This window comes from Callorhinus ursinus, unplaced genomic scaffold (genome assembly GCF_003265705.2).
Source record: "Callorhinus ursinus isolate GAN/ISIS: 27379988/994484 unplaced genomic scaffold, GSC_fseal_2.0 scaffold50, whole genome shotgun sequence".
In the NCBI taxonomy this organism is placed as follows: Eukaryota; Metazoa; Chordata; class Mammalia; order Carnivora; family Otariidae; genus Callorhinus; species Callorhinus ursinus.
Genome location: NW_027397112.1, coordinates 9,610,423 through 9,636,823, shown reverse-complemented (window position 1 = coordinate 9,636,823; position 26,401 = coordinate 9,610,423). Strand labels below are relative to the sequence as shown.

Sequence of the window (26,401 nt, the reverse complement as noted above, 5' to 3'; positions counted from 1 at the left end):
AGAGCAAGCCTAACACATCATGGTGGGTGCTTGTACCCCAGATGGCAGAAGCAGCAGCCCAGGGAGCAAATGCTCAATACCCATCCAAATTCCCCTCACATCTACCTAAGGCTGTGTCCACTCACTATGTCTAGTGTTCCCCCAGATTGCTCTCAAGGGGCCAGTTATGAGAATTGCAGCATGCTTAGGATATTGGCTCTGAGGGAACAGGGTAGACATGCACAAAGAAGCAGATGGACTATAATGGAGACAGCCACATCCACATGCCAGGCACTGAGGGTTCTGTCAACGCTGTAGACACTCACTCCTTCCACGGGAAGGGGCCCTCTGGAACAGACAGCTCCTGTAGCGATGGATTGGGCTGGTAGATGTCCCTTGTTCTCTGCCCCTGTTGAATTTCCCCTCCATTTATGAAAACAGTTTGTTTGGAGAACAAAATTTATTTAAATATTGTTTTATACTACTTTTGGGTTGATAACTATTTTTAATAAAATCCCTTTATAGACTCTATGTTCAGGCTAAACCTATAGGAATACTTTATGGGCCTAGAGCATAAGCAAGAAAAAGAGAAAGACAGAGGGGACAAAGTGCTGTTAAATAAGGGAAGAATAAGAAAGAAGCATGTATGTGGGTGTATTTGTAGCCTGTATCAGCTACTGCCGTGTGGTCCAGCTAGGAAATAGATTGACCACATTGTGGGCATTCCTTTTATTATTATTTGAGGGTGAGGCCGAATAAATTTCCAGAGGAATTACATAAAATGCCTTGTAAAATTATAGAGTTCCTTATCCTTTTTCTTTTGACTTGAATTTTACCCTATCTCACAGGAGATGGAATGGTGTATAAGAAGAGATTATTGAATAGTGTGAAGCCTCTCAAAGGTAAGAATCATGAGAACAACTAAAATTTATTATGCTTTGCACTTGCTATTTTAGGTTTCTGATTAGAATCATGCTATGCCATTATTCTACTGATACAGTGACACTGAACTTATGCCTCATAACCTACCAGTCTCCTTTCAGTATAACTACATTTGAGGAAGTTATTCTTAGTAATATGCAGCAAGTTTGAGATTTTGATTTCATTTACTTTGGTTATCTTTATCAATTCATCAGACTTATCTAATTCTTTTTCAACCATGATTATACCAATTAAAAGTTATAGCACAATGTTGAGGAAGAATTTTCTCCTCTCAACTCCAACACTGACTATCCAGGTTCATTTAAATGGCCAGTGTTTCACTGCACTTACAGTGGATGTGTACTCAAGGCTAGCATCTTCTGCTTCCTGGACTTACTTGAATTATTTACATCTTCTTCTTTCCTAAGGGAAAAAAGTCAGTGTCAAGAACCTGAACACCCTTGTAAAGAACATGGGGATTCAGCTTGAGAAAGAGGACTTTCAGGACTTACTGAACCACCTGCCCATTGATGGTAAGTATTTCAGATACCACTGTACCTCAGGGCAAATCTTAGAGCTTCTATCTGAGGGCTTCTGAAAGTAAAGCTATTTTTTAATATCTTTGAAAAACGTATGAAATATTTCAAACATCTATCAAAACAGAAAACAAACACTGTAACAAACACTTGAGTACCCACTGGCTAGAATCAGTAAATGTTACCATTTTGCCATATTTCTTTCATATATCTTCCTTCCTTCCTTCCCTTCCTTGTACACTTTTTTTTAGTAAGATAAGGTTTCATTAATGACTGAATAAGACCAATTTACCTGGATAAAAATGTCACAGAGGCAAAGATAGTAGAATTCATTAGAAAGGATTTGCTAAGGGGTGAGGGCCAGGCTAAAAGTTCCTGAATTAGAGGGTTCATAGATTCAAATGCAGAGCTAGTGGCTTCCCATTAGAAACTTGATGCAAGGGGTGCCTGGTGGCTCAGCTGGTTAAGCGTCTGCTCAGGTCATGATTTCGAGGTCCTGGGTTGGAGTCCCGCTCAGGCTCCCTGCTCAATGGGGAGTCTGCTTCTCCTTCTGCCTCTCCCCCTGCTCATGCTCTCTCTCACTCTCTCTCTCAAATAAATAAGTAAAATCTTTAAAAAAAAAAAAAAAAAACTGATGAAAAACAACTTGTAAGAGAGCCAGACAGCACATCCACACAGCCTGCACATGCCAAACCAAAATAAACAAATTGTCCTTCTTCCCTAACTCGGGGTCCTATTCTCAACTAACAGGAAGTAGGCAGGTGTGGCTAAGGCAGGCCACTGTCACCAGCACACATCTGCTGCCCCTACCTGTCACTGCTGAATTGCAACCCTTTGTATTACAACTTAAATTTTTCATATCATTTTTCTAAGTCTAAGATTTGATCTCGTGCCTGAATTGTCTTTTCTTACAGAGAATAAAATGGTTGATTTAAATGTGGTGATGGATGACGCAAAAGCTTTTACAGGTAAGAAATTGTGGTAAAAATGGAATTCATTATTAACTAAGACCTTAATGCTTTATAGAAAAAAAAAGATGTTAGATAGTAGTTTTCTCTTCAGGCTGTTACTGACACGCTAAGTTGTACCCCTACACATTTAATGGTTAAATGTTTGTTTTATAATCTTACTATTTGATTTGGTATTTTTCCTGTGTCATGTGGAGTTTGGGCCAATAATGTTTTCTACTTCACCATTGTTTCAACAACCAAACTATAGGTGAACTCTGTTCAATCTCAAGGTGAAGCTTTTGTAGGACAGCCAGGAAATATGGTCACTGTGTCAAGAGACCCCATAATTCAGGAAATATATTGGCATTTGACTTATATCTGGGATTATATATACTTTTCTTTTGCTTGAATTAAAAGTGTAAATTCTCTTTCTGACATGATCTATACACCCACAGGTACTCAGAATCTATATAGGTTAACAAGTTTCATTGTCAATTTGCACTTCTAATTAAGCCTATGCCACTTAGGTCATCTTTTTCGTCATTTGAAATCCTTCATCCATTTCTAAAATTCTTATATGTTAACAATTTCCATCTTTCCAAAGGAGAGAAAGTTAATGTCAATAATCTGAGTAATGTGATGAGGAAAATGGGGCTAGTACTCACTGATGAGGAGAAGCAGCAGCTGCTAAAAACTCTACCCATTCATGGTGAGTATTTAGCACATCTTTGAAACCCAGATTTATGGGCTTGTGTGTGAAAACTGCTGAAATTATATATGTGTATGTCCAGTAAAACCCATTTAGAAAGCACAGTTTCACAAAAGAAGAAATTCTGTTCTTGTCACTTACATTTTAATATTGAAAATTGGCAACATCTTTCACTGGTCCCCATCATCAAGGCTAAATTATCCTGTCACCCTGGAGCATCGCCTCACCTAAGTCATGACCAAGGGAAAAAGAAATTTTATACTTCATGTATAAAGGAACTTGTTCATAAGGGAACATTTAAGAGAAAAATTAACAAAGTCAGAAATCAAATGATGAATTAGGAGAGTAAGAGTAGGAAGGAAAAGGGGAGAAATAGGGAGATAAAGAATTTTTAATTCAATAATAGGTTGGTTTATATCAGTGAAAGCTTTCTCTTTGGTTTCATTCTCACTTGAGGGTAAAATAAAATAAAATCCTAAACAAATCCTAAGGGAATTTTTCCCCCTGAAATTGGATGTTGTGTTGTCTTTGTGCTGTCTTTGTTAATCTTCCCTTCATTAACCTCTATTCTTAATTGTGCTTGTCTTACAGCTGATGGAAAAGTATATAACAATAGATTGCTAAAAGGTGTGAAGGCCCTCAATGGTGAGTGAGAAACACAGTGAAAGACCAAATAAAAATAAAATCCTCATGTTTACCATTTGCTTTGAAATGTTCCAACTTTGCTTCTTGCCAATTTTTTTTTAAGATTTTATTTATTTAGAAGGAGAGTGCTTGTGTCTGCATGAGTGGGAGGAGGGGCAGAGGGAGAGGAAAAGAGAATCTCAAGCTGACTCTGCTGAGCACAGAGCCTGATGCAGGGCTCAATCTCACGACTTGGAGATCATGACCTGAGCCGAAATCAAGAGTCAGATGCTTAACCAACTGAGCCACCCAGGTGCCCCTGCTTCTTGCCAATTTTTTGATCCATTGTTATGGACTCAACTTACCATTTTTCTTTGGGTACGTTGACATTTTGGGATATAAGGAAAGTATCATCTTACTGTAGGAAGTTCTAACACTGTTTTCTAGTAAACACCCGGAACTGTACAGACAGTTGTTGTTTCAACCACAGGTAGATGTGCCAATTCTCCCTGTTCACCTCTCATGGAAAACTGAAGAGTACCTGGGTGGCTCAACTGGTTGAGCATTTGCCTTCAGCTCAGGTCATGATCCCAGGGTCATCGGATCAAGCCCTGCATCAGGCTCCCTGCTCAGCGGGGAGCCTGTTCTCCCTCTCCCTCTGCCTGCAGCTCCCCTTGCTTGTGCTCTCTCTTCTTCTTCTCTCTCTCTCTGTCAAATAAATAAAATCTTAAAAAAAAAAAAAAACTGAAGCAAAGTCCCCTGGATGGGTATTAAGGAAAATATCTTATCTCTACTCCTTATACTAATTCTGTTGTAAACAATTATATTTTTTATTTTTAATTAGAAAAATATTTTTAAAACAGCAAATACTACAAGAAAACTATCCAATTCTACCACTTGGAAAACTGATAAAAGAAGTGTAAGTCAAGTCATGGGGATCTAATGTAAAGCATGGTGACTATAGTTAATAATACTGTGTTGTATATTTGAAAGTATAAGAAAGTAGATTTTAAAAGTTCTCACCACAAGAAGAAAAAACTTGTAACTTTGTGTGGTGATGGATGTTAACAAGAATTATTGTGGTGATCACATTATAATATATACAAATACTAAGTCATTATGTTGTACATATAAAACTGATACGATGTTTATTTGTCAATTATATCTCAATTTTTTAAAAAGTGAGAGTCCCCCTACCTCCCACCAATCTCATGCCTCCCCATGAAGGTACTGTTTACTGTTTACCTTTTTCTCAATGTTATCTTTCTCAATTTTTTCCTACTTTCAGCAGACATATCTAAATCTGGGAGATAAATATATTAATAGTTTCTTTGTGCCCTTGTGGTTTACCCTCCAGTTGGGATTTATGATGCATGACCATGATTAGCATTTTTCATCCTTAAGCACCAATATTCATGTTCTTATTCCATGCCCTTCTTTCCTAAGGACCAAGGGTCAAACTCAGAAAAGTGAAATCTGTGATGGAAAACATGGGAATTAAACTCAAGGATGAGGAACTTGAGGAACTAATGACCCAACTGTCAACTGATGGTGAGTGTTACAGGCATCATTTTGCTCTTCAGAGAAATAGTGAACCCTTCTATCAGAACTGCTGAAAGTAGCCTGCCTTTGTAGTATTTAATGAAGTAAATATAAATAGAAAAACTTAATTCTGACTTATTAGGAAATACTATCTCCAAAAATCCTTTTTAAAAGGTCTGTTGGGGATACTACTTGCAAAACTCAACCATGCCTGGGAATGCCACACATATAAGTCGCTGAAAGAAAAGTGACATTTTTTTTTTACTTCATGTATAAAGGAACTTGTTCATAAGGGAACATTTAAGAGAAAAATTAACAAAGTCAGAAATCAAATGATGAATTAGGAGAAAATGTTTGTAAGGCAAAGAGCTAGTACCCCAAAGGTAGAAAAAGCCTTCACACATTGATAAAAAAAACATACTGAGAGTAGAAAAATAGGCAAATATGCAAATAGATAATTCATAAAAGAGGAACATAAATGCCCAGTAACACGTGAAAAGATGACTAACCTCATCAATAATCATGAAAATATAAATAAAACAAAATACAGTATTATTTTCACTCATTGGACAGGCAAAACTTAGCAAGATTGATAACATCTACTTCTGGTGAGGGTATGAGGAAAGGGACTCCCTGACATATTTCAGGTGAGAGTTACCATTGCTATATATCTTCTTGGAAAAGTCATTTGGCAGTATCTGTGGGGGGAAAAAATTCCCTTTTCCCTGGTGAATCCAAGCTACCTGCCTCATCTATAGTATATAGCATTTCTTTGTGCTGAGGACTGGTCTTTGTTCTGCCACTAAATTGCTGGCAAATAATTTAACCCTACCAAATGTTAGTTAGTGTCTTCATATGTTAAATGGGAAGCTGAACTAAATGATTCACTCTGGTCCCTTCTTGCTCTGAAACCAATATAGATAATACATGTTAAGTACTTAAGGCAGTGTCTAGAATACTCAGTAAATGTTTGTCGTGATGATGGTGGTAGTGGTTAAGATAATGGAGAAGATGTTGAAGAAGAACAAAAGGAAGAAGTAAAGGAAATTCTGTGACCTATAAATTAATTTTGCCAGTTATAAAAATATGTCCTAATAGAATAAATATTTGTTTACTAATTATGATCTTTATATAAATAAACAGGTAAGATGCAACTAGAGCGTTTTACAAGAAATCACTGGGCTCACTGGCTCCTCCTCCACTACTCCTGTTCTTATTCTTGGCAACCTCAATATCTTCCATATAGATTAGGGCTTTTGACTTTACTGTGCAATAGACCCCTTTGACGGTATGATGAATGGATCTCTTCTGAGTATATTTTTTAAATGCATAAAACAAAATACATAAGATTACAAAGGAACTAATTATATTAAAATACAATTTATCAAAACATTAAAGATATCAATTATTAACACTTATTAACACATTTAACAAGTTCTAGTAGTAGATCTAATAATTATTAGAATTTTAAAGTAGTGATGAGCCTAAACAACTTTTCAACACATTCGCAACAACTACCATATAATATGAAAATGTCAGTGATTTGTATTAGTAACAAAGTCATAGGTTTTGCTACTACTACCACTAATAATTGAAGAAAATGCTAAATTTAAGTTAGTGGTCAGTGAAAATAAAGATACACAGTTGCCCCTTGGACAATGTGGGAGTTAGGGGCACCAGCCCACTGTGCAGTTGGAAATCTGCATGTAATTTTTTTTTAAGATTTTACTTATTTATTTGAGAGAGAGAGAGAGAGAGATCACAAGCAGGGGGGAGGGGTAGAGGGAGAAGCAGACTCCCTGCTGAGCAGGGAGCCCGATGCGGGACTCGATCCCAGGACCCTGGGGCCATGACCTGAGCTGAAGGCAGATGCTTGACCAACTGAGCCACCCAGACACCCTGCATATAACTTTTGACTCCTCAAAAACTTAATTACTAATAGCCTACTGTTGACTGAATGCCTTACCAGTAGCATAAGTTAATCAACACATATTTTATATGTTATATGTATTATATACTATGTTCTTTTTTTTATATCATTAGTTTTAATTTTTTTTTTAAGATTTTATTTATTTATTTGAGAGAGAGAATGAGAGATAGAGAGCACGAGAGGGAAGAGGGTCAGAGGGAGAAGCAGACTCCCTGCTGAGCAGGGAGCCGGATGTGGGACTCGATCCCGGGACTCCAGGATCATGACCTGAGCCGAAGGCAGTCGCTCAACCAACTGAGCCACCCAGGCGCCCTATGTTCTTTTTTTTAATTTAATTTAATTTTATTATGTTATGTTAGTCACCATACAGTACAAGGGGGAGACAAACCATGAGAGACTATAGACTCTGAGAAACAAACTGGGGTTTTTTTGGGGGGGATGGGTTAGCCCGGTGATGGAGGGCACATATTGCATGGAGCACTGGCTGTATACGAAAACAATGTATCATGGAACACTACTATAGTCTTACAATAAAGTAAGCTAGAGAAAATAAGATGTTATTAAGAAAATCATAAGGAAGAAAAATACATTTATAGAACTGTACTGTATTTATCAAAAAAGTCCACATAAAAGTGGCCCCCTATAATTCAAACCCATGTCATTCAAGGGTCAACTGTATTTTTTCCACATTCAAGCTCAAGGATTCCCTGAATTCTATCATTAGAGGGTCCATAGATCCTAGGTTAAGAAATCCTGATTAAATCCTAATTAATGCCTGATATAAGTCACTCATCCAACACCCTGGGTTCCTGTCCCTTGACCTCTCTAATTTCAATAATCTTTTACTCCCATACCCTTAATTGCTCCTCACATGGTGATGACCTAGACCTTGTCCTCACCTAATACTTTATCACTCCCAAAATCTCTACTTCACCTACCCACTCTCTGACCTTTATCCTTCCAGTTTATTTACTATGCAAACATCTCTGCCACAGTACAATGTAGAAATGCCTGAAAAACCTCCCTTTCTGTAAAATTAAAATTGCCCACTAAAGTGAGCTTATGGGGAAAATTGGAGAAGCCCGTTCAAAATGTATACCACTTTGTAACCAGAACACTAACAAAAGCAGCATTTGATACTGTGTGAGGAAGCTTAGACAGCCCAGGTAAATAGCTCAGAGTAGCTGAAGACTATTAAAAAATATACACACACACCCACAAGGAAAGAGTTGAAAAGCTAGCTTGCAGCTCTGAAATAATGTAGATGGAAGTAGAACCCCTGAGCCAGTGAACCTGGTTCCCCTTCCTATATTACAGGCACTTAGTTTTAAAAATTTTATTAAAATAGAACTGAAAAGTCCCCTGCCATAGCCAACCCAGAATTTTTTCTTTTCCTCTGACATTCTTAATTCTAATTCTTTCACTTAGGAAAAAATGTGTGTGAATGAACACACTGTCCACATTGCTCTGACATTATTCCATTCAGCAACTGAATGTGAAGAATTGGTGCTATTGAGCAGGCGCTGTAGCAGAACAGTGTACAGAATTCCAACTCTAGCTCCTCACCAGCCACATGGCAATCTCAGCTCCAATGGTGGGCTGGCCCTTCCACTTGTGCCCTGGATCTCATTCCCACCTGCCTTCTCAAGGACTGAACTCCTGCAGTTTCCCGCCTTTCTCTCCTGAGCCATCACTTTCTCCCTCTCTACTGTATCTCTCTATAGATGCCACTGACTTGCAGATAATGCTTTCGTCTTCCCCTCATCCCCTGCGGCTACCACTCCACCTCTTAGTCCCTCTTCCCAGCAGAACCTCTCAAAACATTGTCATTACTTAGCCACACTTGTGGTGAACACAGCATAATGTATAAACTTGTCAAATCACTATGTTGCACACCTGAAACTAATGTAACATTGTGTGTCAAGTATACTTCAAAAAAAGAAACCCCAAACTTGTGGTTACTTTTTGTCTCTACTTCTTCACTCCCATTCACTCTATAGCACTCATTCCCTGACATGGAACTGAACAAGATTTCAGTCATCAGTGACCTCTATCTCTTCCCAAGATTCATGGTCAAGTCTCTGTTCTTATTTTACTTGATATCTCAGCAGCGTTTGACATAATGATTAACCCCTCTTTATTGAAACATTTTTTTTTCCTCCAGACATTTAAAGCCCCATACTCACCTGGTTTTCTTCTTTCCTCACTGAGAGCTTCTTCTCTGTTTCCTTTTCAGTTTCTGACTTTTTCCTTTGCAAGATTTCTAAATAATGGAGTGTCCAGGACTAGACTCTTGGCTTTTTTATCTACATCTTCTTCCTAGGAGATTACATCCAGTCTCATTGGGTCAGACACCTTCTTTAAGCTGATAAAAGCAAATTTATATCTCCAGCTCAACGTCCCTAAGTCAGGAATGGTATCTCAAACTACCTATTTGATATCTCCACTTGGATGTCCAAAAGCATCACGAATTTAATGGAATAGTAATTAATTCCCTTAAAAAACCTTAAGCCCTCCCCATCTCAGTAATGGCATCCCATCTACCCTGCTGAGTGGGAAAGTGGGGGGTGAGAGAAGATGAATAGTTTTCTTCCTTGATTTCTCCTTTCCCTTATATCCCACATTTAAATCTAGGCTCTACCTGAAAAATATGTCCTAAATCCATTTATCACTACCTCTACTGCTGCAGCCATAGCCCACCAGCATCTCTTTCCTGGGCCACTGAAACCATCTCCTATCTAGTCCCCATTCCTTCGGCTTCCCCATCCTGCACACATCAGCCAGAGTGATCTTTTGAAAGCTGAGATCAGGTTAAATTACTCCCCTTCTTCATGGCCTCCAGTGACATTCCGCAGCAACCAGACCAAAATCCCAACTTTATTATCAGGAGCCAACGGTGCCCTTCATGATTTGGCCCATGTCACACCAGCCTTTTCTCTGCCCCTCAATCATAACAAAAAGCAGCAATTGATACTGTGTGAGGAAGCTTAGACAGCCCAGGTAAATGGCTCAAATTCATCCCCATCTTAAGGCTGCCACACGTACTGTTTTTCTAGTTGGAATGTTCCTCCCCTAATTCTTTACACGACTATCTTCTTCTCATCATTCAGGCCTAACCCAAATAGACCCTCCTCAGAGAGGCCTTCCCTGATTTCCCTGTCTAAAGCAACCTACCATTACTCTTTATTATATAACCCTATTTTATTTTGATAACATCTTAACAGTACCTCAAATGATCCTTTTTGTTTTGTTTACATGTTGTCTGTTTCCCTCTGCTAGATGTACACTCCTTGACAGCAAGAACTCTGCAAGCTGGTTTACTTTTGTATCCCCAAAGCCTAGCAAAGCGCCTGGCACATAGAAGCTACCCCCTAAATATTTGTTGATTAACTGACCACATAAAAAAAAATACTCAGGGTCAGGTTCATTTGTCCTCTCTCCCTATACTTACCTGTAATGAATCACTTCTTAATTTAATGTTACTCTGGTGGTCTCTAAAGCAAAGGGAAAAGGGAGATACAAGAATGATTCATTATAGATCGAAAACTTTCTTCATTTCTAAGATAGCACTATTATCTCTGAGGATAAGTCTGTAAAATTCTAAGGAAAATTTGGGGAAAAATTGCTGAATTCTTCTGGTCTTCATAGTTTCAGGGTCTCAGTAACATCAGCTTATCTGATTCTGAAGTTTATTTCCCTTGCCTTACAGATGATAGAACAGTTGGTCTGAATGATTTGATGGATACTGTCAGTTGCATCAAGGGTAAGTTGCAAGCTATGATGAAATGATATTATACATAACATCTGAATATTTTGCAATTGGTGGAGAAAAATATTTCCCCTTCATATATGTTTAAATTCTTTCATATGTGTTCCGTTTTTATGGATGCTTCTGAACTTGGGTAAACAATAATTAATGTGTGTTTATATATCAATGCCCATGACATTCTCTGAAATTTTCCCCAAAAGAGTTTTTCAACATAGTACTAGGTATCAAGAGCCAAAGAACTATTCCATTTCCTCCATGAACTCTACTCCCAGGAATTTATCCTCTGGAAATAATTAAGCTGAATAAAAGAAAAAAAATCTCTGCCTAAAGCCTTTCAGAGAAATTTGAAACAGCCTAAACATCTAACAGTATGGGAATTACTACATACACCATGGCCTGCCAGGCTAGTGGGATATCATGTGTTGAAATGTTAACTGTAAAGATTTTGTGGCAATTTGGAAATATGTTAATGATGTAATATTGGGTCGGAAAAGCAAAATACAGAATTGTGTGTATATTAGATTTCCACACAATGAAAGTATAGCCTTATTGTCAAAGGCCAGAAATGGAATATAAAAAACTACAACAGTTTTTGTGGTAGGATAGTAGAATTATATTTTTCCCCTTTATTAATCTTTAATGTTGTTGCATTGTTTTTATGATGAATGAGAAAAAATTACTTCTGTGTTGAGATGAATAAAAATCTTGGAATCCATCATGATCAGAGAAGCAAAGTCCAAGCAAATATTTTTAAATAAAAATAAAATTTTAAAAGCTAGTCTATAGAAAAACACTGAATTTTCAAGTAGAGTAGGAGGAAGAGTAAAAATAAAACCAAATCCCTGTATGCAGCTTAATTTGCTATGGATTTTGCAATAAGTCACCAGTCAATTCCTAACCCATGGTGTATTTTCTTTTTTGTAGCCACCAGAATTAAAGACATAGAACTTTTTTCTTTTTTTTTAAAGACTTATTCATTCATTTTATTTATTTATTTTTTAAAATTTTATTTTATTATGTTATGTTAGTCACCATACAATACCTCATTAGTTTTTGATGTGGTGATCCACGATTCATTGTTTTCATGTAACACCCAGTGCTCCATGCAGTACGTGCCCTCCTTAATACCCATCACTGGGCTAACCCATCCCCTCACCCCCCTCCCCTCTAAATCCCTCAGTTTGTTTCTCGGAGTCTATAGTCTCTCATGGTTCATCTCCCCCTCCGATTCCCCCCCTCATTTTTCCCTTCCTTCTCCTAATGTCCTCCATGCTGTTCCTTATGTTCCACAAATAAGTGAAACCATATGATAATTGACTTTCTCTGCTTGACTTATTCATTCATTTTAGAGAGAGAGCTCAAGCAGGAGGGGCAGGGAGAGAAGAGAGAATCTCAAGCAGGCTCCGGGTGCAGACCCTGCACTGAGCACGGAGCCTGCCTGACACAGGGCTCTATCTCAGGACCCTGAGATCAGGACCTGAGCCAAAACCAAGAGTTGAATGCTTAACCAACTGTGCCACCAGGCACCCCAACACAAGACTGTTTTCTGACCTTTCTGTGAATCCTGGGCATACGTGGGCAATTATATATATAAGTACAGATAGCATTTTTCATCCTTTGTAGATAGTTCTATAATATTTCTACAATTTATTTCTTAATTTTTCTAAGGAGAGGTGATTGATATCCAGGACTTAGACAAATTTCTAGCAAATGAGGGGATCGAGCTCACAGAAGAAGACATGAAGGAGCTGATGTCTCATTTGACTATTTTTTTTAAAGATTTTATTTATTTATTTGAGAGAGAGAATGAGATAGAGAGAGAGCATGAGAGGGGAGAGGGTCAGAGGGAGAAGCAGGCTCCCCACTGAGCAGGGAGCCCGATGTGGGACTCAATCCCGGGACTCCAGGATCATGACCTGAGCCGAAGGCAGTCGCTTAACCAACTGAGCCACCCAGGCGCCCTCATTTGACTATTAATGGTGAGGTTTTAAAAATTCTCTTGTCTTCCCAGAAGTGTGTCTTTGTTATCCTGTATATAAGATCCTCAGAAATGATCCTTGTCTTTTTTTTTAAGATTTTATTTATTTATTTGAGAGAGAGAAAGCATGAGAGGGGGGAGGGTCAGAGGGAGAAGCAGACTCCCCACTGAGCAGGGAGCCCGAGGCAGGGCTCGATCTTGGACTCCAGGGTCATGACCTGAGCCAAAGTCAGATGCTTAACTGACTGAGCCACCCAGGCGCCCGATCCTTGTCTTTTTATCACCTACAACAATGCTTCTCAAACTTGAACATGCACATGAATCACCTGGGCATTTATTAAAATAGAAATTGTTATTTGGGTCTGGGTTGGAGCCTGAAAAATTCCACATTTCTAACACGTTCCCAATGATGCCAATGCTACTGGGCTATGGACCACACTTTGCCTATAAAGGTCCTAAAAGATGAAGAAATGATACATTAAGATTGTGCCCGGCCTTTCATTTCTTTTTTTTTTTTTAAGATTTTATTTATTTATTTGACAGAGAGAGACACAGTGAGAGAGGGAACACAAGCAGGGGGAGTGGGAGAGGGAGAAGCAGGCTTCCTGCAGAGCAGGGAGCCCAATGTGGGGCCTGAACCCAGGACCCTGGGATCATGACCTGCGCTGAAGGCAGACGCTTAATGAGCGAGCCACCCGGGTGCCCCCTGGCCTTTCATTTCTTAAGTCACAAGTATAAGCAATATGTTAATTTGTGCCTGAGAGCAGGATTCCAGCCCAAAAATAAGAAGGAAAAATATTAGGGTAATTAAAATTAAAAAATAAAAATGAGGGAGAAATACGTAAGAGGAAGCAAGGGCATTAAGGGTTGACTTATTTCATTTATGCTTGCTCTTTTGTTTGCTTGTTGAGATTTTTATTATTGTTTATTGAATCTGGCTACATATCTGCTGACTCTTCTGTTCTATAGTTACTTTAGTATTTTTTTATTTCTACTATTTTCTTTGTTGTTCTGATTAAAAAAAAAAAAAAAGTGATCTGGGAGCATTTGGGGAGTAGCATTTCTTACCATAATGCTTCAGTGATGTAGTTGTGTGTCTCTGACCTTGAATGTTTCAGATTGTATATTGATTTATTCAACCAACAAATATTTATTGATCACTGAATATGTGCAGGTGCTATACTAGGTACAAGGAATATAAGAATGAAGCAGAGAGTACAGACTTGGTTTTCTCTGCTAAGCCTAACTGGAAGTAGAAGGTAAAGCCCTGAACCAATATGTTTCTCAAATCCCAGTTTTAAAGCAATAAATTTGAACCTATTCATTGCAAACATCACTTTCTGTTCTCTCCAGTTTACTGTTTCTTCTTATTCACCTAGACTTTCTTCCTCTCCTCTCTCCAATGGAGAAAAGTCTCCTTTCAACACCTCCAATCCATTGCTCTTGACCTGATCATCTCCCACTTTGTCAAAAATTATTTTTTAAATTGAGATATAATTGACATATAACATTATATTATATTTCAGGTGTACAATATATGATTCAATATTTTTATAAAAAGTCATTTCTTTCATAATTCCTTCCCAACACTTTCAGTTTCATCTCTTTCTCTCTACTCTGCCTATGAAGAGGCACATAGTCCCCCACTCCTTTTAAAAAGTAATCTTCAGCTGGTTCTTCTACCTCATAATTATGATCATTCATCCCTCATTCCTTTCTCAGTCTGCTTTTTTATTGTCTGTCGGAGCCGTTTCTGCTTCCTCGCTTCACATTCTCTTTGAATCCTTGCAATTGGCTTCCCCAGTCACATAGCCTGCAACTCTACTGAAATAACCCTCAGAATCTGAAATCACGAATAATTTACTTTGCCGGCCTCACTTGTTCTAGCTTCCAAACATGGGAACAAACGAGGGTTTATTTCTCAGTCTTCTCAGTTTTAATTCCTTCCCTCCCTTGATTATATCACTCCTTGATTGTCACTTCATTATCAACTCTCTATGGTAGCAGTTCTCAAATCAGCATCTAGGGGCACCCCACTCTTTTGGAAGGTCCATGAGATTGAAACTATTTTTGGGCGCCTGGGTGGCTCAGTCATTAAGCGTCTGCCTTCGGCTCAGGTCATGGTCCCAGGGTCCTGGGGTCAAGTCCCGCATCGGGCTCCCTGCCCCACGGAGAGCCTGCTTCTCCCTCTCCCACTCCCGCTGCTGTGTTCCCTCTCTCACTGTGTCTCTCTGTCAAATAAATAAATAAAATCTTAAAAAAAAAGAAACTATTTTTAAAATAACACTAAAACAGTATTTACCTTTATCATTCTCATTCACTCACAAGTGTACAATAGCTTTTCTAATAAGCTACTTGACATAGCCACACATGATATATCTGAAAAATCTATTAAAATATTTCTTTTCTGGGTGACTGGGCAACTCAGTCAGTTAAGCATCAGACTCTTGATTTCAGCTCAGGTCATGATCTCAGGATCCACTAGGTGTGGAGTCTGCTTGAGATTCTCTCTCTCTCCCTCTGCCCCTCCACCCACCTCATATACTCTCTCTCAAAAAAAAAAATAATAAATAAAATAATAAAATATTTCTTTTCTGACTACATAACTTTATAAGGCCAGATTTTCTTCAACCGAGAAAACATATCACAGCAAACTAAATGCAGAAACAGACTGAGAATCCCAGCTGTCTTCTATTAGGCCAGACATTAAAGAGATTTGCAAAAATGTAAAACAATGCTATTTTAGCTTAGGCTGCTATAACAAGAATACCATACACTGTGTGGCTTATAAACAACAGAAATTTATTTCTCACAGTTCTGGGGCCAGAAGTCCTGAGATCAGGGTGCCAGCAAGGTTGAGTTCTGGTGAGAACCCTCTTCTGGGCTACAGATTGTCACCTTCTCATGGTATCCTCACATGGCGGAGAGCACAGAGCAGCAGGCTCTCTCCTGACCCACAGGGGCACTAATCCCATTCATGAGGGTCTGCCTTCAGGATCTCATCCTATCCTAATCACCTCCCCAAAACCCTGCCTCCTCATACCACCATATTGGAGATAGAATTTTAATATATGAATCTGGGGGGACACAAATGTTCAATCAGTAACATTACCTTTCCCACTAAATTTTAATGCCTTAATTTTTTCATTTTTCAGTTGATATATATTTTTCACTAAAAAGTATGTTAATAGGTACTGTATTTATTATTGCTATCTTAAAATATTTTTAAAATTTCTCAGTTTTAATATCTAATATGGTAATTAAACCCACATAATAGCTGTAACTCACATAAACCTCTTAAAGGTCCTCAAAAATTGTTAAGAATGTAAAGAAGTCCTGAGACCAAAATGCTTGAAAACCTTTGTTCTCTGGATTATTCTTTGTCACCACTGTGTTTACAGCTGCCTGCTGAATACTTCTTCCTTTCTGTCCCACTGGCACCTTAAGCTTTTTTTGTGGGGGAAGAGTGGACTTTTCCTTAAACACCAGATGCATACAGTTGAGCTAATCAAACTCCTCAGTTATGGCACACCATCATCATTGATCCATGCAAGGACCCCTTGTGTTTCATTTTATTATTTTCTCCTTTACCTCCTACTTCCGTTCCTATTTCCTTCCCCCCATCTTGGGTACATTCTTTATTATATTTAATGTATGCTCTTCCAATCCACCTTCCTCATGTTTATTTTAGATATGTGTGTATCCCTTTAAAAATTCAATGTGTGTGGTATTTAATTTCCTTAAATGGTATTGTGCTATAAAACTCATTCTATTTCTTTTTTTCAATCAACATTTTTAAAAGCCTTATTGAGATAGAGCTCACATACCAAACAATTTATCCATTAAAATATATAATTGGATGGTTTTTAGTACTCACAGATATTGGCAACTATCACCACAGTCATTCTAGAACATTTTCATCACCTAAAAAAGGTGCTATGTATATGCAGAAGGTTCTAAGGGAGCATCTAGCCAAGACCGGGGTTTTCTGGAAAAGGTCCTAAGCTGAACAAGTATGGAAAGATCATTCCAGCCAGAGAAACATACTCTGTAATCTCAAGAGTGATAAATACACCCTCTCAAATGTGTTGGTTCTCAAGAAATCCTTGTTAGAAGAAAACACAGAGCAGCTCCTTCTCTACCTATTCCAACTCTAAGCAATTGGCCAACATAGTCTCTTCATATCTTTTGTTTGTTTTAATGTCATCTGAGTTTGGAAAAGGTGCTGCCAGATTTGAGCCCTGGTTCTTCTTGTAATATCTCTTCTCCACATGTAACCTTTGGATTGTCATACCTTGAAACACAGAAAAGAGGAACTGTATTGAAGAAGTAGAGAGATTTGTCTCGCTAAAGATTTATCCTTTCTTCCATCATACTCACCTGAGGGGAAAAATGAATCCAATTCCCAAGCAAACCAGCTTCTCTAATTCTTCTCTCTCATAGGAGAAGTTCCAGCCTGCCATGGCATTTTAATAATTTCACAACTTTTTTCAGTTTTTATGAGTTTTTTATTTAAATTCAATTAATTAACATATAGTATATTACTAGTTTCAGAGGGAGAGTTCAGTGATTCATCAGCTCATATAACACCCAGTGCTCATTATATCACATGTCCTCCTTAATGCCCATCACCCAGTTACCCCATCCCCCCCGCTTGCCTCCCCTCCAGCAACCCTCAGTTTGTTTCCTAGAGTTAAGAATCTCTTATGGTTTGTCTTCCTCTCTGATTTCATCTTATTTCATTTTTCCCTCCCTTCCCCTATGATCCTCTGTGTTGTTTCTTAAATTCCACACATGATAATTGTCTTTGACTGACTTATTTTGATTAGCATAATACCCTCTATCTAGTTCCATCCATGTTGGATGCAGAGAAGGGAACTCTCTTACACTGCTGATGGGAAAGCAAGCTGGTACAGCCACTCTGGAAAACAGTATGGAGGTTCCTGGAAAAATTAAAAATAGAACTACTGTACAACACAGCAATTACACTACTAGGTATTTACCCAAAGGATACAAACATAGCGATCCAAAGGGGCACCACCTGCACCCTAGTGTTTATAGCAGCAATGTCCACAATAGCCAAAATATGGAAAGAGCCCAGATGTCCATTGACAGATGAATGGATAAAGAAGATATAGTATATATATATATACAATGGAATATTACTCAGTTTTTATGAGTTTTTCTGTGATTTCCTCTGTGTCTGATTCAAATGTTTTACAGGAAATGGGAAGGTTAGAGTGGATTCAATAATGGAGGACCTAAAGAAGTTTAAATGTGAGTGGAAATTTATGATTCACTTTATAAAAATGGATAATCTGGTGCTATAACTTTATTTTTACATGTGTTTTCTTGGTTATAAAAGTAATACATATTCATTATAGAAAATTTCTATATTCAAAAAATGAAAGAATGCAAAAGGAAAATTTTAATAACTCTTAATTCTATCACCCAGTGATAATCTATAATTTTTTTCACCCCTAATTTTTTCCTTATACAAACACAGTTTTTGTGCATTTAGCTTCAAAGTCCCACTTTCAAACTACTTTTCCATTTTCTTATTAATACTAAAATTTTACCTATTGATAGGTATGTCTGATGACCTGAAATTCCTTTTTGGATGCCTGTGAAATTTAACACATAACCTCAGTACTTTCTTTTTGCAGGCCTCTTAGCATATTTATTTCTAAAATAACTTTCCCAGTGCAAAATGCCACCGTCTGTACTTACTTAAAAAGAATGAATGGGAAGTTTAAAATGATGCTGTGATTATGGTGAGTGCTGTGAATTGTGTAAGACTGATGAATCCCAGACCTGTACCCCTGAAACAAATAATACATTATATGTTAAAAAAAAAAAAAAAGATAGTAGGAAGGGAAAAATGGAGGGGGGGAAATGGGAGGTGGAGATGAACCATGAGAGACTGTGGACTCTGAGAAACAAACTGAGGGTTCTAGAGGGGAGGGGGGTTGGGGGATGGGTTAGCCTGGTGATGGGTTTTAAAGAGGGCATGTTCTGCGTGGAGCACTGGGTGTTATACGCAAACAATGAATCATGGAATGCTACATCAAAAACTAATGATATAATGTATGGTGATTAACATAACTTAATAAGATAAAATTAAAAAAAAAGAAAATGATGCCGTGAAACTTGTCAGGAGAGGCAAGTTAAAACTTATCTTCTAGCTACCATATGATCCAGCAATTGCACTACTGGGTGTTTACCCCAAAGATGCAAGTGTAGGGATCCGAAGGGGTACATGCACCCCAGTGTTTATAGCAGCAATGTCCACAATAGCCAAACTGTGGAAAGAGCCAAGATGTCCATCGACAGATGAATGGATAAAGAAGATGTGGTATATATACACAATGGAACGTTATGCAGCCATCAAAAGGAATGAGATCTTGCCATTTGCAACGATGTGGATGGAACTGGAGGGTGTTATGCTGAGTGAAATAAGTCAATCAGAGAAAGACATGTATCATATGACTTCACTGATATGAGGAATTCTTAATCTCAGGAAACAAACTGAGGGTTGCTGGAGTGGTGGGGGGGTGGGAGGGATGGGGTGGCTGGGTGATAGACATTGGGGAGGGTATGTGCTATGGTGAGCGCTGTGAATTGTGCAAGACTGTTGAATCACAGATCTGTACTTCTGAAACAAATAATACAACATATGTTAAGAAAAAAGAAAAAAAAGAAGATAGCAGGAGGGGAAGAATGAAGGGGAGTAAGTCGGAGGGGGAGACGAACCATGAGAGACGATGGACTCTGAAAAACAAACTGAGGGTTCTAGAGGGAGGAGGGTAGGGGGATGGGTTAACCTGGTGATGGGTATTAAAGAGGGCACATTCTGCGTGGAGCACTGGGTGTTATGCACAAACAATGAATCATGGAACACTACATCAAAAACTAATGATGTAATGTATGGTGATTAATATAACAATAAAAAAATTAAGAAAAAAAACTTGTCTTCTGCCCTCTTGCCCCCTCCCAAAACCTTAATCTGTACTTCATTCTCCAATAATTTTGATTTGCTTTCTGCACCAGCATTTTTCAACAAGAATGATTTTTTTTAATTGATATGTCTCTGAAAGCCTGATTATGTTTCAAAAAGAAGAATTTAAGAATAATTTAAGGTGCTTTATGTAAGTATCTACAAAATGAATCTTAAAAAGAGAAGATAAATTTAAATTCTGGGCACCCACACTTAACATTTCCAGATGAGTCTTGTTGTATTTTATTATTTGCAAAAGAAAAAAGATTTCTTTGAATAGGTCCCATTCTATCCCATATATTGCTGCTTCTGTCACTGGTGCCAGAAAACTTTCAAAAAATGTCTGCTTGGTAGCTTTTAACCCCAGCATTTAAAATCATGATGCTGAATTTAGGGATATTGAAGCAATCTTCTGTGATCATGTATAAGATCAGTGTTCATCAAGAAGCACTTATTGAGTACCCGCGCCCTGTGAAAAAGAAAGTTCAGCAATGAAAAGGGGACAAGCTAAGTTCCTGCTCTCAGCAAGGCTGTTTTTGAGTAAATAGTATGTGCCCAATAAATGTTTGTCAATTGACTAATAGAGGTTCTAGTCTCCTGCTTTCAGATGATGGAAGGTTCACTAACCCAAGCAGCTGTATCGAGGTTGTTCTCATAACAACCCTCCCAATCTGGGCCACTCAGAAGAAAGAGTTATGTAACACTGTGTAAAACCCCAGGGCATGTAAGTGAGTCACCCAAAACAGAATTGATGGTTCAAACCCTTCTACAAAGCCAGGAGAGCACGGCCTCCCAGTCCCATCTGCTTACTTTTCCGTCCTTTTTCCAGGTTTTTCTTCTTCTTCCTGTCTCTACTAATAGATTTTTTCTCTCACTCCTGCTGCCATTTGTTTTCCTAGTAGTCCCTTTTTCTCTTTTCTTTCCAGTCTCTGTCCAACATACACTGTTCACATGCCTACCCTGCTCTCCCACTTGCTTTCTGCACTGCGTAAGCCCATTCCACTTGCTGCCACCAAAATATATGTTATTCTGTGAAGTCCACAGTACATTAAAGAAAGTGTAGACATCGAAAAGTATGTTTCATAACTTTAGAAACTTCTAACAGCAGTGTCTACTCCTCAAATTCACCAAATACTACTCAGTGTCCACTTACTAAGTTTTCTTTATAGGTACAGGTATTAAGGGAACAGATTTTATTTCTGAATACTGTATACTGTATTGACTTTTTTGGTACATTCAAACACGTCCTACTTATGATTTAAGTTTTCACTCTCAACTTTTGATGACTAGACATACTCATTTTTTAGACAATGGCATTTTTTACACTTATCTTTTTTCTCCAATCCCCATTTCACCATTTCTATTTTTCTAAGGAATAAAAGTAAATTTCAGTTACCTAAGCATAATAACATGAAAATGACACTTCTATATGAACAGCTTCAAGACCTGCTAATATTTCATGTCATTTGATGGTGAACATTCAAAATCCCACTCTGGCCTGCAATGTTGTAGGTTGTAGGGTTCTGTATGAGAATTTCTAAAACCATACTTATTAGGGCTATAGGGAAACTCTAAATACATCTAGAAAAAAGCCTATTGTGTAAAAATAAAGTCTGCCTCTTGTCAAAAACAGAAATCTTCCAAGTCCCATTCCCAACCAGAGTGATGCCACATGCAGCATCCTAGAATGGCATAGGATGCCTCTAGCAAACTAATGTCTAGGCAGGGAGAAGAACCAAGCAATGGAGAAGAGAAGAATGAGAGGGAAGGGAGGGAATAAAGGTGTTTGATAGGTTCTTCTTAATCGTACAAATTATGTGTTTTATGTTAGTATTAATCTCTCCCTTTGCATAAGGAAAATATACCTACTTTATGTGTACTGCCTTCTGCATGATGTATTACCCTGTATAGCCTTCACAGCCTAAAGGTACTACCAAAACTTTTCCGTATTTCTGTAACCCGCAACTGACCTTTCTTGATATCAAAATAGCATTATTGGCTTTATCTGGTCAAACTAAACCAAACTTAGGGAACTGAACTATTATACCCAGCACTTTTCTCCTAAGTTAATCTCCTTGTGCATAGAAAACCAAACTACCCAACATGTTGATAGGAAGAAAAGAACTGAATGAGTACTATTAAAGTACTTGTTTCATTGTTGTTGTTCGGGCCATAGGGTACAGTAGGGCAAGGCGGAGAGATTCTTAGTCAATATTATAACGAATATTGTATGTACAGACTTCACAGGAGAACTCACTAGAAAGAAATCTGTACCACTAAAAGGCATATAACTAGTCAACAGTTCATAACCAAAGCACTAATGAAAATGAAATGGATAGCAGGTTGTCCTCCTTGTTGACAGTCAACGAGTTTTCAAAGTCACTTCACTTCTTTTCATCCTAAAAGATGATAAGTGAATAGTCTTGCCTTCAATGTTGACTCTATTTTTCGTTTCAAAAACAATTTTTTGGAGTTTGACACATTAAGGCACCAAAAGAGGCAACATGAATTAAGAGGCATATCACTAACTGGGGATGAAAGAATGCACTTGTGATGAGCGCCAGTGTTGTATGGAAGTGTTGAATCACTATATTGTACACCTGAAACTAATATTACAGTAAATGTTACCTAACTGGAATTTAAATAAAAACTAAAAAACAAAACAAAACAAAAAACAAGAGGTATGTCACATACAACTGACATTTTCTCTTCACTTTCCCACTCATTGGAGGAAAAATTAAAAGAAAATTATAATTTGCCCCTGTTCTACTTTTCAAAACTTCATAAATGTATATAATTTTGACTCTTAATCTTGTCTTTAAGCAAAAGGGATGGTGCCACTACATAAGTTGATGAAAACTGGACATGATACTAAAGGTGAGTGTGAGACCTGATGTGAAGGCATCATAATGATGGGGTTTAATACTTTGACTTATGTATTTCAGTCCCATAGTTATTTTCCCTCACAGTTTTGTCAGTCACTACCCTCTATCTATGTGTTGATAGGCGACTGTACACCCTTCTCTCTCCAGTTGTTTTTCTGAGTTCCTTTTGCTTTTATAGTCCAAACTACACTGCATCACATGTGACTATCAGATATTTTACATTGTTTTCTAATGGATTTATTTGTGATGGATTTGGTTTTTTTCTCTAGTTACTGTGTAACTTATTTGGTGCAGTTTATAGTCCAATTACACAAAGCGGATGTTCCTAACTCTGCCCCTAAAGAGATTAATTGAACTCATTGTGCTTTAGTGTCCTTATCAATAAAATGAAAAAGGTGAATTAGATTAATGATCTGTTAGTTCTTTTTCATCTGCAAAATTCTAACTTTGTGGTTGAAAAGACACTATCAAGAAAATGAAAAGACATCCCACAGAACAGGAGAAATATTTGTAAATTTTGTATCTGATAAGGATCTAGTATCCAAAACATAGAAAGAACCCTTGTAACTCAACAATAAAAAGACAAATAACCCAACTTTTAAAATGGTCAAAAGACCTAAATAGACATTTCTCAAAAGTAGATATAAAAATGACTAATAAGCACATGAAAAGATGTTCAACATCATTAGTCATTAAAGAAATGCAAATCAAAATGCAAGCTACCACTTCACACCCACTTGGATGACTATAATAAAAAAAAGACAATAACAAATGTTGATGAGGGCATGGAAAAATTGGGAGTCTTCATATATTGCTGGTGGGAATGTAAAATGATGCAGCTGCTGTGGAAAACAGTTTGGGAGTCCCCAAAATGTGAAACATGGTTACCATGTGACCCAGCAATCCCACTCCATGGGATATAGCCAAGAGAAGTGAAAACATATATCCACACAAGAACTTGTACAAGAATGTTCATAGAAAGATGACCCATGGGCGCCTGGGTGGCTCAGTTGGTTAAGCAACTGCCTTCGGCTCAGGTCATGATCCTGGAGTCCCAGGATTGAGTCCCACATCGGGCTCCCTGCTCAGCAGGGAGTCTGCTTCTCCCTCTGACCCTCTTCCCTCTCGTGCTCTCTCTATCTCATTCTCTCTCTCAAATAAATAAATAAAATCTTTAAAAAAAAAAAAAAGAAAGATGACCCATAATAGTAAAAAAAATGAAGACAATCCAAATGTCCATCAACTGATAGATGGATACACAAAATGTGGCCTATTCATACAATGGAATATTGTTTAGCCATAAAAAGGAATGAAGTATGGATACATGCCAAAACACTGATGAACCTTGAAAACATCATGCTAAGTGAAAAAAGCCAGACAAAAGGCCACATATAATATTATTCTGTTTATATTAAATGTCAAGAATAGGCAACTCAATAGAGATAAAAGATAGATTAGTGGTTGCCTGTAGGCAGCTACTATGGGGAGTAGTTGCTAGTGGCACAGGGCTTCTTTTCTACATGATGAAACTATTCTGGAAGTAGATGGTGGTGATGGTTGTACAAGTAAAACCACTGCACTCACACTTTTAAAAGAGTAAGTTTTATGGTATGTGAATTATATTTTAATTTTTTTAAAAAGTACAGGACTGACCAAAAAAAAAAATATATATATATATATATATATCTGCTGAAGAAATACAAGGATGCCAAATCTGCACCTGTTTACTTGTCAAGCTCTGTAGGTGGAAAAAATAAACAATAGGCTGGGCCCAGTATAAGTCCTAGCCCCAAAGCACCTTCCATATATCCAGTGTACCTATCTGTGGAACCCAGCTTATGCCCTAGTACTATCAGCCCCACAGATAAATATCACACCAGTCCACCAGTTTTAAACTACCTAGGATACACCCATAAGTAAATTAAGTGAAATCAGCCCTTTATCCCATTTGGTTCTGGTTAGATGACTATTGATGTAGCTAAATTATAATACATGCCTACTCCCTGGAATATTTAAGTTTCTTACATATACCACCCTATTAATTTTGATGCCTTCTGTCACCACTATTCACTCACAGATCATGGGAACCTGAATTTGGATGAACTTGTCCTATTTCCCTGTCAGCTACTTTTGAGTAGGCATGCCATCTTTTAAGTCTTTATTCTCTGTTCTGAGCAGATAGTAGGGTATCTGCTGAAGGGATGAATGGATGCATATATGCATTCATTTAAACAATCAGTTAGTGTTTACCATGTGCCAAGCCTTATTCTACATATTTAGGACAAAAATCCTTACCCTCTGGAACTTACACTCAAGAGATATATGCAACAAAAAGAATAAGATAATAGTATGACAGAGATTACAGAGATCAAAATAAAGCAAAGATACTTTTCCAAAGAAGACATCCAGATGGCTAACAGACACATGAAAAGATGCTCAACATCACTCATCATCAGGGAAATACAAATCAAAACCACAATGAGATACCACCTCACACCTGTCAGAATGGTGTTGGCAAGGATGTGGAAAAAGGGGAACCCTCTTGCATTGCTGCTGGGAATGCAAACTGGTGCAGCCACTCTGGAGAACAGTATGGAGCTTCCTCAAAAGTTAAAATTAGAACTACCCTATGATCCAGCAATTGCCCTACGAGGTATTTATCCAAAGGATACAAACATAGTGATTTGAAGGGGTACATGCACCCTGATGTTTATAGCGCATTATCACCAACAGCCAAATTCTGGAGAGAGCCCAAATGTCTATCAACTGATGAATGGATAAAGAAGATGTGGTATATATATACAATGAAATAGTACTCAGCCAACAAAAAAAATGAAATCTTGCCATTTGTAACAACATGGATGGAGCTAGAGTCTATTATGCTAAGTGAAATAAGTCAGTCAGAGAAAGACAAATACCATATGATTTCACCCATGTGTGAAATTTAAGAAAGAAAACAGAAAACAGATGAACATATGGGAAGGGGGGGAAAGAGAGAGGGAAACAAGCCATAAAAGACTTTTTTTAAAGATTTTATTTATTTTGAGAGAGAGTGCAAGCAGGGGGAGGAGCAGGAGCAAAGGGGATGGGAGAGGAGGGGAAAGAATCTCAGACTCTGTGCTGAGCGCAGAGCCCGACAGGCTCGATTTAACACCCCCAAGACCATGACCCGAGCTGAAACCAAGAGAGTGTTGCTCAGTAGACTGAGCCACCCAAGCGCCCTGAGACTCTTGACAATAGAGAACAACCTGAGGGTTGACGGAGGGAAGAGGTTGGGGAATGGGCTAGATGGGTGATGGGTATGAAGGAGGGCACTTATTATAAGGAGCACTGGGTATTGTACGTAAGTGATGAATCACTAAATTCTATCCCGAAACCAATATTGCACAGTGTGTTAACTACCTAAAATGTAAATATAAAAAGTGAATAAATAAATAAAGCAAGGAAAAGGGGTGTAGGGAATTCTGCAAGTGAGGGAAGGCAATCAAGAAAGGCCTTGCTGATAAAGGACATTTAAGCAAAAAGATAAAGAGGTAAGGGAGTGAGCCATAAATAATCTGAGGCAAGAGCACTCCATGCAG

General features: G+C 38.0%; 1 protein-coding gene across 7 annotated transcripts in view; it reads left to right on the top strand.

Annotated features, from left to right (window-relative positions):
* The window catches only part of EFCAB3 (EF-hand calcium binding domain 3), a 306,183-nt gene that overhangs the window by 250,083 nt on the left and 29,699 nt on the right, over positions 1-26,401 (top strand). For all 7 annotated transcript variants that reach the window (XM_073883095.1, XM_073883094.1, XM_073883093.1 and 4 more), the window contains 9 exons: positions 828-881; positions 1,329-1,433; positions 2,351-2,404; positions 2,991-3,095; positions 3,687-3,740; positions 5,166-5,270; positions 10,901-10,954; positions 18,162-18,215; positions 22,759-22,812. In XM_073883095.1, coding sequence (XP_073739196.1) covers positions 828-881; positions 1,329-1,433; positions 2,351-2,404; positions 2,991-3,095; positions 3,687-3,740; positions 5,166-5,270; positions 10,901-10,954; positions 18,162-18,215; positions 22,759-22,812 — 639 coding nt within the window. The remainder of the gene's footprint in view (positions 1-827; positions 882-1,328; positions 1,434-2,350; positions 2,405-2,990; positions 3,096-3,686; positions 3,741-5,165; positions 5,271-10,900; positions 10,955-18,161; positions 18,216-22,758; positions 22,813-26,401) is intronic.